This window comes from Haemorhous mexicanus, chromosome 34 (genome assembly GCF_027477595.1).
Source record: "Haemorhous mexicanus isolate bHaeMex1 chromosome 34, bHaeMex1.pri, whole genome shotgun sequence".
Taxonomy (NCBI): Eukaryota; Metazoa; Chordata; class Aves; order Passeriformes; family Fringillidae; genus Haemorhous; species Haemorhous mexicanus.
Genome location: NC_082374.1, coordinates 1,490,212 through 1,503,965, shown reverse-complemented (window position 1 = coordinate 1,503,965; position 13,754 = coordinate 1,490,212). Strand labels below are relative to the sequence as shown.

The window sequence follows — 13,754 nt, the reverse complement described above, 5'->3', positions numbered from 1 at the left end:
TCTTCCTCTTCCTCTTCCTCCTCCTCCTCCTCCTCCTCCTCCTCCTCCTCCTCTCCTCCCTTCTCCTCCTCCTCTTCCTCCTCCCTTATTTTCTTGGGAAAACCATCAGGATTTTGGCTGAGTTCCCCCAATGGAAGGCTCTACTCCCTCTGCCCTTCCTCTGCCCTCTCCTCCTCCTCCTCCTCCTCCTCCCCGCCGTAGCTCAGGCGGTACTTGCGGCGCCGCAGGAGCTCGGTGAGGCTGCGGGGCACGGATCCCTCCTGCTCCTGGCGCTCCTGGAGGAGCCACACCTGGAGCTGCCATTCCCAGCTCCTCTTCTTCATCTTCCTCTTCTTCCTCCTCTTCCTCTTCCCTCACTTTTTGGGGAAAATTTCTGAGATTTTGGGTGGATTTCTCCAACATCACTATTCTTGGTTGGAACCATCCTAGAATCCGCTGCTCCTCTTCCTCCTCCTCCTCTTCCTCTTCCTCCTCCTTCTCTTCCTCTCCCTCTTCTTCTTCCTCCTCCTCTTCCTCCTCTCTTCCTCATTTTTCCAGGATTTAGGACCCAGCCTCTACTCCTGCTGCTCTTCCTCTTCTCTTCCCTTTCCCTTTCCTCCTCCTCCTCCTCTTCCTCTTCCTCTTCCTCTTCCTCTTCCTCTTCCTCTTCCTCTTCCTCTTCCTCTTCCTCCTCCTCCTCCTCTTCCCTCCTCCCTTATTTTCTTGGGAAAACCATCAGGATTTTGGCTGGGTTCCCCCAATGGAAGGTTCTACTCCCCTCTGCCCTTCCTCTGCCCTCTTCTCCTCCTCCTCCTCCTCTTCCTCCTCCTCCTCTTCCTCCTCTCTTCCCTCATTTTTCCAGGATTTAGGACCCAGCCTCTACTCCTGCTTCTCTTCCTCTTCCTCTTCCTCTTCCTCTTCCCCTTTCTCTTTCCTCCTCCTCTTCCTCCTCTTCCTCTTCCTCTTCCTCCTCATCTTCCTCCTCCTCTTCCTCTTCCTCTTCCTCTTCCTCCTCCTCTTCCTCCTCCTCCCTCCCTCCTCCTCCTCCTCTTCCTCCTCCCTTATTTTCTTGGGAAAACCATCAGGATTTTGGCTGGGTTCCCCCAATGGAAGGCTCTACTCCCTCTGCCCTTCCTCTGCCCTCTCCTCCTCCTCCTCCTCCTCCTCCTCCCCGCCGTAGCTCAGGCGGTACTTGCGGCGCCGCAGGAGCTCGGTGAGGCTGCGGGGCACGGATCCCTCCTGCTCCTGGCGCTCCTGGAAGTTCCTGTCCAGCAGCTCGGCCGCCTGGCGCCCAGCCCTGGAAGCAGGAGGGGCCGCGCTCGGCGATCTCCCGCACGGCGTCGGGCACCAGCACGGCCCCGCTGGGAGCCAGCACCACCACGGCCGGCAGCTGCGAGACCCCGAAACGAACCGCCAGCTCCCTGAGGGGGGAAATATGGGGGGGATATGGGGGGAAATATGGGCGGGAAATGGGGGAAATATGGGGAAATGGGGGGAAATATGGGGGAATATGGGGGGAAATGGGGGGAATAATAAGGGAGAAAAGGGGGGAATAATAAGGGAGAAATGGGGAGAAATGGGGGAAATATGGGGGAATAATATGGGGGAAATGGGGGGGGAATGGGGGGAAATATGGGGGGAAATAAGGGAGAAATGGGGGGGAAATATGGGGGAATATGAGGGGAAATATGGGGAAATATGAAATGGGAGAATATGGGAGAAATATGGTGGAAATATGGGGGAATAATAAGGGAGAAATGGGGGGAAATTAGGGGAAATATGGGGGGATATGGGGGGAATATGGGGGGAAATATGGGGGAAATATGGGGGAAAAAATAAGGGAGAAATGGGGAGAAATATGGGGGAATATGGGGGAAATAAGGGGGGAAAATGGGGGGAAATATGGGGGAAATATGGGGAAATATGGGGGGAAATATGGGGTGGATATGGGGGGAATATGGGGGGATTATGGGGGGGAAATGGGGGGAATAATAAGGGAGAAATGGGGGGAAATGGGGGGAATATGGGGAAATGGGGGGGATATGGGGGAAAGGGGGGGAATAATAAGGGAGAAATGGGGGGAATATGGGGGGAGTAATAAGGGAGAAATGGGGGGGAATAATAAGGGGGAAATGGGGGAATATGGGGGGAAATATGGGGAAATGGGGGGGATATGGGGGGAAATGGGGGGAATATAAGGGGGAAATGGGGGAAATGGGGGAGATAATATGGGGAAATGGGGGAATAATAAGGAGAAATGGGGGAATATGGGGGGAAATATGGGGGGAATATGGGGGGAAATGGGGGGGATATGGGGGAAATGGGGGGGATAATAAGGGAGAAATGGGGAGAAATGGGGGGAATAATAAGGGGGAAAGGGGGGGAATAATAAGAGAGAAATGGGGAGAAATGGGGGAAATATGGGGGAAATATGGGGGGAAATATGGGGGAATAATAAGGGGGAAATGGGGGGAAATATGGGGGAAATATGGGGTGGATATGGGGGGAAATGGGGGGATTATGGGGGGGAAATGGGGGGGAATAATAAGGGAGAAATGGGGGAAATGGGGGGAATATGGGGAAATGGGGGGGATATGGGGGAAAGGGGGGGAGTAATAAGGAGAAATGGGGGGAATAATAAGGGGGAAATGGGGGAATATGGGGGGAAATATGGGGAAATATGGGGGGATATGGGGGAAATGGGGGGAATATAAGGGGGAAATGGGGGAAATGGGGGGGATAATATGGGAGAAATGGGGGAATATGGGGGGATATGGGGGGATAATGGGGGGGAATAATAAGGGAGAAATGGGGGAAATGGGGGGAATATGGGGGAATAATATGGGGGAAATGGGGGGAATAATAAGGGGGAAATGGGGGAATATGGGGGGAAATATGGGGGGAATATGGGGTGGATATGGGGGGAAATGGGGGGGAAATGGGGGGAAATGGGGGGGAATAATAAGGGAGAAATGGGGGGAAATGGGGGAAATATGGGGGAAATGGGGGGATAATATCGGGGAAATGGGGGGAATAATAAGGGAGAAATGGGGGGAATATGGGGGGAATAAAAAGGGAGAAATGGGGGGAATAATAAGGGGGAAATGGGGGAATATGGGGGGAAATATGGGGGGAAATATGGGGGAATAATAAGGGAAAAATGGGGGAAATATGGGGGAATATGGGGGAATTATGGGGGGAAATATGGGGGGAAATAAGGGAGAAATGGGGGGAATAATTAGGGGGAAATGGGGGAATATGGGGGGAATATGGGGGGAATAATAAAGGAGAAATGGGGGGAATATGGGGGAAATATGGGGGGAAATATGGGGGGAATATGGGGGGAAATGGGGGGAATATGGGGGGATAATAAGGGGGAAATGGGGGGAAATATTGGGGGAATATTGGGGGAATAATATGGGGGGAAATGGGGGGAATGGGGGGAAATAAGGGAGAAATGGGAGAGTAATAAGGGGGAATATGGGGGAAATATGGGGAAATATGGGGGGAAAATGGGATGGAAATGGGGGGAATATGGGGGAAATATGGGGGGAAATATGGGGGAATAATATGGGGGGAATAATAAGGGGGAAATGGGGGGAAATATGGGGCCGAAATGGGGAAATTTGGGGGGAAGAAGGGGGAAATGGGGGGAAATGGGGGGAAATGGGGGAAAAAGGGGGAAAAACAGGATTGAGAGTGGGATTTGGGAATGGGAGATGGGAGCTGGACCCTGCACCCCCTCTGTTTCCACCTGTCCCACCTGTGCCTCACCTACCAAAGGCGTCCCAACTGTCCCATTCATCGTCCCCACCCGTCTCAGATCTCCTCACCTGTCCCCACCTGTCCCCACCTGTCCCCACCTGTCCCTCACCTGCCGAAGGCGGCATCCCGGTGTGGCAGCGCCATCCAGGTGCGGGGCATGTCCCGCAGGTACTGCCCGTGCTCCTGCTCACACCTGTCCCTCACCTGTCCCCACCTGTCCCCACCTGTCCCTCACCTGCCAAAGGCGGCATCCCGGTGTGGCAGCGCCATCCAGGTGTGGGGCGTGTCCCGCAGGTACTGCCGGTGCTCCTGCTCACACCTGTCCCCACCTGTCCCCACCCGATGCTCCCGCTCGCACCTGTCCGTGCCCAGGTAGACCAGGCCGAGCTGTTCTGTCCCTTACCTGTCTCTTCTCAGCTACCAAAGATGTCCCTGCCTGTCCTCACCTGTCGCACCTGCCAAAGCTGTCCTCACCTGTTCCTCACCTGCTGTAGGTGTCCCACCCATCCCCCACCTATCAAAAGTCTCCCTTACCTGTCCCCACCTGTCCCACTCAACCTCCCCCGTCCCTCACCTGCCATAAGTTTCCCCAGCTGTGCCCACCTGTCCCAGGTCTCCTCACCTGTCCCCACCTGTCCCCACCTGTCCCTCACCTGCCGAAGGCGGCATCCCGGTGTGGCAGCGCCATCCAGGTGCGGGGCATGTCCCGCAGGTACTGCCGGTGCTCCTGCTCGCACCTGTCCCTCACCTGTCCCCACCTGTCCCCACCTGTCCCTCACCTGCCGAAGGCGGCATCCCGGTGTGGCAGCGCCATCCAGGTGTGGGGCATGTCGCGCAGGTACTGCCCGTGCTCCTGCTCACACCTGTCCTCACCTGTCCCTCACTGACCATAGGTGTCCTCACCTGTCCCCACCCATCCCTACCTGTCCCACACCTGCCGAAGGCGGCATCCCAGTGTGGCAGCGCCATCCAGGTGCGGGGCATGTCGCACAGGTACTGCCCGTGCTCCTGCTCGCACCTGTCCCCCACCTGTCCCTCCTCACCTGTCCCCACCTGTCCCCACCTGTCCCTCACCTGCCGAAGGCAGCATCCCGGTGTGGCAGCGCCATCCAGGTGCGGGGCATGTCGCGCAGGCACTCCCGATGCTCCTGCTCGCACCTGTCCGTTCCTGTCCCTTACCTGTCTCTTCTCACCTACCAAAGATGTCCCTGCCTGTCCTCACCTGTAGCAACTGCCAAAGCTGTCCTGTTCCTCACCTGTTGTAGGTGTCCCCAGCAGTCCCACCTGTCCCCCACCTATCAAAAGTCTCCCTTACCTGTCCCTACCTGTCCCACTCAACCTCCCCCGTCCCTCACCTGCCATAAGTGTCCCCAGCTGTGCCCACCTGTCCCAGGTCTCCTCACCTGTTCTCAATGTCCCCACCTGTCCCTCACCTGCCGAAGGCGGCATCCCGGTGCGGCAGCGCCATCCAGGTGCGGGGCATGTCGCACAGGCACTGCCCGTGCTCCTGCTCGCACCTGTCCATGCCCAGGTAGATAGACCAGGCCGAGCTGTTCCTGTCCCTTACCTGTCTCTTCTCACCTACCAAAGATGTCCCTACCTGTTTCTCACCTGTCACACCTGCCAAAGCTGTCCTCACCTGTACCTGTTGTAGGTGTCCCCAGCAGTCCCACCTGTCCCCCACCTATCAAAGGTCTCCCTTACCTGTCCCCACCTGTCCCACTCAACCTCCCCCATAGGTGTCCCCACCTGTCCCTCACCTGCGGAAGGCGGCATCCTGGTGTGGCAGCGCCATCCAGGTGCGGGGCGTGTCGCACAGGTACTGCCGGTGCTCCTGCTCACACCTGTCCCCCACCTGTCCCTCACCTGTCCCTCACCTGCCGAAGGCGGCATCCCGGTGTGGCAGCGCCATCCAGGTGCGGGGCATGTCGCGCAGGTACTGCCGGTGCTCCTGCTCGCACCTGTCCCCACCTGTCCCTCACCTGTCCCCACCTGTCCCTCACCTGCCGAAGGCGGCATCCCGGTGTGGCAGCGCCATCCAGGTGCGGGGCGTGTCGTGCAGGTACTGCCGGTGCTCCTGCTCACACCTGTCCCTCCTCACCTGTCCCCACCCATCCCCACCTGTCCCCACCTGTCCCTCACCTGTTCCCACCTGTCCCTCACCTGTCTCCACCTGTCCTACTTGTCCCACCCATCCCCACCTGTCCCTCACCTGCCGAAGGCGGCATCCCGGTGTGGCAGCGCCATCCAGGTGCGGGGCATGTCGCACAGTTACTGCCCGTGCTCCTGCTCACACCTGTCCCACCTGTCCCCACCTGTCCCTCACCTGCCAAAGGCAGCATCCCGGTGTGGCAGCGCCATCCAGGTGCGGGGCGTGTCCTGCAGGGACTCCTGGTGCTTCTGCTCGCACCTGTCCCTCACCTGTCCCTCACCTGTCCCCCACCTGTCCCTCACTTGCCAAAGGCGGCATCCCGGTGTGGCAGCGCCATCCAGGTGCGGGGCATGTCGCGCAGGCACTCCCGATGCTCCCGCTCGCACCTGTCCGTGCCCAGGTAGACCAGGCCGAACTGTTCCTGTCCCTTACCTGTCACTTCTCACCTACCAAAGATGTCCCCACCTGTTCCTCACCTGTCACACCTGCCAAAGCTGTCCTCACCTGTTCCTCACCTGTTGTAGGTGTCCCCACCCATCATCCCCAGCAGTTCCACCTGTCCCCCACCTATCAAAGGTCTCCCTTACCTGTCCCCACCTGTCGCACTCAACCTCCCCCATCCCTCACCTGCCATAGGTGTCCCCACCTGTCCCTCACCTGCCGAAGGCGGCATCCCGGTGTGGCAGCGCCATCCAGGTGCGGGGCGTGTCGCGCAGGTACTGCCCGTACTTCTGCTCTCACCTGTCTCCACCTGTTCCTCACCTGTCCCTCACTTGCCAAAGGCGGCATCCCGGTGTGGCAGCGCCATCCAGGTGTGGGGCATGTCCTGCAGGGACTCCTGGTGCTTCTGCTCACACCTGTCCCCCACCTGTCCCTCCTCACCTGTCCCCACCTGTCCCTCACCTGCCAAAGGCAGCATCCCGGTGTGGCAGCGCCATCCAGGTGCGGGGCGTGTCCCGCAGAGTACTGCCGGTGCTCCTGCTCACACCTATCCCCCATCTGTCCCTCACCTGTCCCCACCTGTCCCTCACCTGCCAAAGGCGGCATCCCGGTGTGGCAGCGCCATCCAGGTGCGGGGCGTGTCGCGCAGGTACTGCCCGTGCTCCTGCTCACACCTGTCCCTCACCTGTCCCCACCTGTCCCTCACCTGCCGAAGGCAGCATCCCGGTGTGGCAGCGCCATCCAGGTGCGGGGCATGTTGCACAGGTACTGCCCGTGCTCCTGCTCACACCTGTCCCCACCTATCCCTCACCTACCATAGGTATACCCCCACCCATTCTTACCTGTCCCTCACGTGTTCCCACCTGTCCCTCACCTGCCGAAGGCGGCATCCCGGTGTGGCAGCGCCATCCAGGTGCGGGGCATGTCGCACAGGCACTGCCCGGTGCTCCTGCTCACACCTATCCCCCACCTGTCCCCACCTGTCCCTCACCTGCCGAAGGCAGCATCCCGGTGTGGCAGCGCCATCCAGGTGCGGGGCATGTCGCGCAGGTACTGCCGGTGCTCCCGCTCGCACCTGTCCGTGCCCAGGTAGACCAGGCCGAGCTGTTCCTGTTCCTTACCTGTCTCTTCTCACCTACCAAAGATGTCCCTACCTGTCCTCACCTGTCACACCTGCCAAAGCTGTCCTCACCTGTTCCTCACCTGTTGTAGGTGTCCCCACCCATCATCCCCAGCAGTCCCACCTGTCCCACACCTATCAAAAGTCTCCCTTACCTGTCCCCACCTGTCCCACTCAACCTCCCCTCTCCCTCACCTGCCACAGGTGTCCCCACCTGTCCCTCACCTGCCGAAGGCGGCATCCCGGTGTGGCAGCGCCATCCAGGTGCGGGGCATGTCGCGCAGGTACTGCCGGTGCTCCCGCTCGCACCTGTCCGTGCCCAGGTAGACCAGGCCGAGCTGCTCGGGCCGCTCGACGTGCGCGGGCTCGGTGAGGCGGCTCCAGAAGCGGCGCAGGCGGGGCTCGAACTGGCGGCAGCGCGGGCAGCGCGCGGAGCCGAAGAAGAGCAGCAGGAGCCGATTGTCCAGCGCCGCGCGCAGCTCCCGCTCCGTGTCCAGGCGGCGCTCGGAGCGCCCGGCCAGCAGCGCCCGGCCCGAGAACAGCGCCCAGGCCATGGGGGAATTAATAATAATTAATATCGGGAGTGATGGTAGCGGGAATGGGGTCTGGGGGAAAAATATTGGGGGGGTTGACGCTAAAAAAATGGGGGTTTTCGAGGTGAAAATGGGATTATTCAAGGTAAAAATGGGATTTTTGGAGGTAAAAATGGGGTTTTTCAAGGTGAAAATGGGATTTTTCGAGGTAAAAATTGGATTTTTGGAGGTAAAAAGGGGATTTTTCGAGGTAAAAATGGGTTTTTTCGAGGTGAGAATGGGATTATTCAAGGTAAAAAGGGGATTTTTCAAGGTGAAAATGGGATTTTTCGAGGTAAAAATTGGATTTTTGGAGGTAAAATTGGATTTTTCGAGGTAAAAAGGGGATTTTTCCAGGTGAAAATGGGGTTTTAGAGGTAAAAATGGGATTTTTCGAGGTGAAAATGGGTTTTTTCGACCTAAAAATGGGATTTTTCGAGGTGAAAATGGGATTATTCAAGGTAAAAAGAGGATTTTTCGAGGTGAAAATGGGATTTTCGAGGTAAAAATGGAGGTTTGGAGGTAAAAATGGGGGTTTAGGGGTGGAGATTGTCCAGGCGGCGCTCGGAGCGTCGAGCCAGCAGCGCCCGGCCCGAGAACAGCGCCCAGGCCATGGGGAGGGCAAAAGGGAGAGGTTAAAATGATATTGGGGTCTGGGGGACAAATATTGGGGGGGTTGGGGAGAAAAAGGGGGGGTTGACACTAAAAAAATGGGATTTTTTCGAGGCAAAAATGGGATTTTTCGAGATAAAAATGGGATTTTTCGAGGTAAAAATTGGATTTTTGGAGGTAAAATTGGATTTTTCAAGGTAAAAATGGGAATTTTCGAGGTAAAAATTGGATTTTTGGAGGTAAAATTGGATTTTTCGAGGTAAAAAGGGGATTTTTCAAGGAAAAAAATGGGATTTTTCGAGGTGAAATGGGATTTTAGAGGTAAAAATGGGATTTTTCGAGGTATAAAGGGGATTTTTCGAGGTGAAAAGGGGATTTTTCAAGGTAAAAGTGCGGGTTTGGAGGTAAAAATTGGATTTTTCAAGGTAAAAATGGGATTTTTCAAGGTAAAAATGGGATTTTTCGAGGTAAAAATGGGTTTTTTCGACCTAAAAATGGGATTTTTCGAGGTGAAAATGGGATTATTCAAGGTAAAAAGGGGATTTTTCAAGGTAAAAATGGGATTTTTCGAGGTAAAAATGGGGTTTTAGAGGTAAAGAGGGTATTTTTTCAAGGTAAAAAGGGGATTTTTCGAGGTAAAAATGGGGTTTTTTGAGGTAAAAATGGGGTTTTAGAGGTAAAAATGGGATTTTTTGAGGTAAAAATGGGATTTTTCGAGGTAAAAAGGGATTTTTCGAGGTGATAAGGGGATTTTTCAAGGTGAAAATGGGGGATTTAGTCCTGGAAAAATGGGGATTTATCCCTAAAAAATAGGAATTTATCCCTCAAAAAAGGAAGGTTTAATTCCTAAAAAAATGGGGATTTATCCCTAAAAAAATAGGATTTTTTCCCTAAAAAATGGGCATTTTATACCTAAAAAAATGGGGATTTATCCCTAAAAAAAATGGAGAATTATCCCTAAAAAATTGGGGATTTATCCCTAAAAAATGGGGGGTTTAGTGCTAAAAAAATGAGAGTTTATCTCTTAAAAAATAAGATTTTATCTCTAAAAAAATAGGATTTTATCTCTAAAAAATTAGGATTTTATCCCTAAAAAATGGAGATTTATCCCTGAAAAAATGGGGGGGGTTAGTGCTAATAAAATGGGCGTTTATCCCTAAAAAAATAGGATTTCAACCCTAAAAAAAAGGGCATTTTATCCCTAAAAAAAGGAGATTTATCCCCCAAAAAATGGGGATTTATCCCCAAAAAATTGGGGATTTATCCCCCTAAAAAAGGGCTGCGGTGGAGGCAAAAAAAAAGGGAAAAAAAGGGAATTTTCTCCCAAAACCCGGCGGCTCAAGGAGCCGGAGCTGCCTCCCGCTCCCTGCCGAGCGCGGATTAGCAGCGGGAGGATTAATTAAGGGATTCATTAAGGGGTTAATTAACGGCGGAGGAGGGGGAGGGGCGGGAGCTGCTGGGGGAGGGGCAAAAAAAGGGAATTTAGAGCAAAAATTGGGGGGTTGGCCCGAAAAAATGGGATTTTAGCCGTAAAAAAATGGGATTTTAGCCCGAAAAATGAGGGATTTATCCCTAAAAAAAGGGATTTTAGCCCGAAAAATGGGGGATTTATCCCCAAAAAATGGGATTTTAGCCCGAAAAATGGTGGATTTATCAAAAAAATGGGATTTTAGCCCGGAAAATGGGGGATTTATTAAAAAAATGAGGGTTTTATTTAAAAAAATGGGGTTTATCCCTAAAAAAATGGGGGATTTATCCCAAAATATGGGATTTTATCCCAAAAAATGGGGGATTTATCCCCAAAAATGGGGTTTTATCCCAAAAATTTGGGTTTGTCCTGAAAAAGTCAGATTTTATCCAAAAAAATGGGGGGGGGTTAGCTGAAAAAATCGTGGTTTTATTAAAAAAAAGGGGGATTTATCAAAAAATGGGATAGAAATCCCCCCAAAAGGGATGGAAACCCCAAAAAATGGGATGGAAACCCCAAAAATGGGGAGGAAACCCCTAAAAAATGGGATGAAAACCCCAAAAAATGGGGTGAAAACCTCAAAAAATGGGTGGAAATCCCCCAAATGGGTGAAAACCTCAAAAAATGGGATGGAAACCCCAAAAATGGATGGAAACCCCAAAAAAGGAATGGAAATCCCAAAAATGGGTGGAAATCCCAAAAAATGGGGTGAAACCCCCCCAAAAAATGGGATGGAATCCCCAAAAAAGGAATGGAAACCCCAAAAAATGGATGGAAATCCCAAAAAATAGGATGGAAACCCCCTAGAAAATGGGATGAAAACCCCAAAAATGGGATGGAAATCCCAAAAATGGGGTGGAAACCCCAAAAAATGGATGGAAACCCCAAAAATGGGGTGAAAACCTCAAAAAATGGGATGGAATCCCCAAAAAAGGAATGGAAACCCCAAAAAAGGAAAGGAAACCCCAAAAAATAGGATGGAAACCCCCTAAAAATGGGATGAAAACCCCAAAAATGGGATGGAAACCCCAAAAATGGGGTGAAAACCCCAAAAAATGGATGGAAACCCCAAAAAATGGATGGAAACACCAAAAATGGGATGGAAGTCCCCCCAAAAAGGGGTGAAAACCCCAAAAATTGTTGGAAACCCCAAAAATGAGTGGAAATCCCCCAAGAAAGGGGTGAAAACCTCAAAAAATGTATGGAAATCCCAAAAAATAGGATGGAAATTCCCCCAAAAAATGGATGGAAACCCCAAAAATGGATGGAAATCCCCAAAAATGGATGGAAATCCCCAAAAAAAGGAATGGAAACCCCAAAAAATGGGATGGAAATTCCAAAAATGGGGAGGAAATCCCAAAAAAAGGAATGGAAACCCCAAAAATGGAGTGGAAACCCCAAAAAAATAGAATGGAAACCCCAAAAGAATAGGATGGAAACCCCAAAAATTGTTAGGAACCCCAAAAATGGATGGAAATCCCCCATAGAAGGGGTGAAAACTCCACAAAATGGGCGGAAATCCCAAAAAATGGGGTGAAACCCCCCAAAAAATGGGATGGAAACCTCCAAAAAGGAATGGAAGCCCCCAAAAATGATGGAAATCCCCAAAACAAGGATGGAAATCCTAAAAAAAGGATGGAAAACCTAAAAAAATGGATGGGAACCCCAAAAATGGGGTGGAAACCGCAAAAATGGGTAGAAATCCCTCATAAAAGGGATGGAAACAGCAAAAAATGGGTGGAAATCCCAAAAAATGGAGTGAAACCCCCCCAAAAATGGGATGGAAGCCCCAAAAAAGGAATGGAAACCCCAAAAATGGATGGAAATCCCCAAAAAAAGGGGTGAAACATCAAAAAATGGATGGAAATCCCAAAAAATAGGATGGAAATTCCCCCCAAAAATGGATGGAAACCCCAAAAATGGATGGAAATCCCCAAAAATGGATGGAAATCCCCCAAAAAATTGGGTGAAGCCCTCAAAAAATGGGTGGAAATCCCCCAAATGGGTGAAAACCTCAAAAAATGGGGAGGAAATCCCAAAAATGGATGGAAACCCCAAAAATGGATGGAAATCCCAAAAAATGGATGGAAATCCCAAAAAATAGGATGGAAACCCCCTAAAAATGGGATGAAAACCCCAAAAAATGGGGTGAAAACCCCAAAAATGGGTGAAAACCTCAAAAAATGGGATGGAAACCCCAAAAATGGGATGGAAATCCCAAAAAAAGGAATGGAAACCCCCAAAAATGGATGGAAACCCCAAAAAATAGGATGGAAACCCCCTAAAAAATGGGATGAAAACCCCAAAAATGGGATGGAAATCCCAAAAATGGGTGGAAATCCCAAAAAATGGGGTGAAACCCCCCAAAAAATGGGATGGAATCCCCAAAAAAGGAATGGAAACCCCAAAAAATGGATGGAAATCCCAAAAAATGATGGAAATCCCAAAAAGGGGTGAAAACCTCAAAAAATGGATGGAAATCCCAAAAATGGATGGAAAACCCCAAAAAATGGATGGAAATCCCAAAAAATAGGATGGAAACCCCCTAAAAAATGGGATGAAAACCCCAAAAATGGGATGGAAACCCCAAAAATGGGGTGGAAATCCCAAAAATGGGGTGGAAACCCCAAAAAATGGATGGAAACCCCAAAAAATGGGATGGAAATCCCAAAAATGGGGAGGAAATCCCAAAAAAAGGAATGGAAACCCCAAAAATGGGGTGGAAACCCCAAAAAAATAGAATGGAAACCCCAAAAGAATAGGATGGAAACCCCAAAAATTGTTAGGAACCCCAAAAATGGATGGAAATCCCCCATAGAAGGGGTGAAAACTCCACAAAATGGGCGGAAATCCCAAAAAAATGGGGTGAAACCCCCCAAAAAATGGGATGGAAACCTCCAAAAAGGAATGGAAGCCCCCAAAAATGATGGAAATCCCCAAAACAAGGATGGAAATCCTAAAAAAAGGATGGAAAACCTAAAAAAATGGATGGGAACCCCAAAAATGGAGTGGAAACCGCAAAAATGGGTAGAAATCCCTCATAAAAGGGATGGAAACAGCAAAAAATGGGTGGAAATCCCAAAAAATGGAGTGAAACCCCCCCAAAAATGGGATGGAAACCCCAAAAAAGGAATGGAAACCCCAAAAATGGATGGAAATCCCCCCAAAAATGGGATAAAAACCCCAAAAATGGATGGAAATCCCCAAAAAAAGGGGTGAAACATCAAAAAATGGATGGAAATCCCAAAAAATAGGATGGAAATTCCCCCCAAAAATGGATGGAAACCCCAAAAATGGATGGAAATCCCCCCAAAAATTGGGTGAAGCCCTCAAAAAATGGGTGGAAATCCCCCAAATGGGTGAAAACATCAAAAAATGGGATGGAAACCCCAAAAATGGGATGGAAATCCCAAAAAAAGGAATGGAAACCCCAAAAAATGGATGGAAATCCCAAAAAATAGGATGGAAACCCCCTAAAAAATGGGATGAAAACCCCAAAAATGGGATGGAAATCCCAAAAAATGGATGGAAACCCCAAAAGAATGGGGTGAAACCCCCCAAAAGGGGTGAAACCCCCCAAAAAAGGGACGAAACCCCAAAAATAAAGGATTTTAAAAAGGGGTGGAGCCCCCCGGGGTCGCCTCC

The 13,754-nt window shown here is 51.4% G+C and overlaps 1 protein-coding gene across 1 annotated transcript; it reads right to left on the bottom strand.

The window, feature by feature from the left end:
* Window positions 1-140: 140 nt before the first annotated feature.
* NXNL1 (nucleoredoxin like 1) lies at window positions 141-8,011 on the bottom strand. Its single transcript, XM_059872051.1, is given in 4 exon segments — window positions 141-275; window positions 1,132-1,269; window positions 1,271-1,400; window positions 7,683-8,011. Coding segments are annotated over 4 exon segments (732 nt in total).
* Between the last annotated feature and the right edge of the window lie 5,743 nt (window positions 8,012-13,754).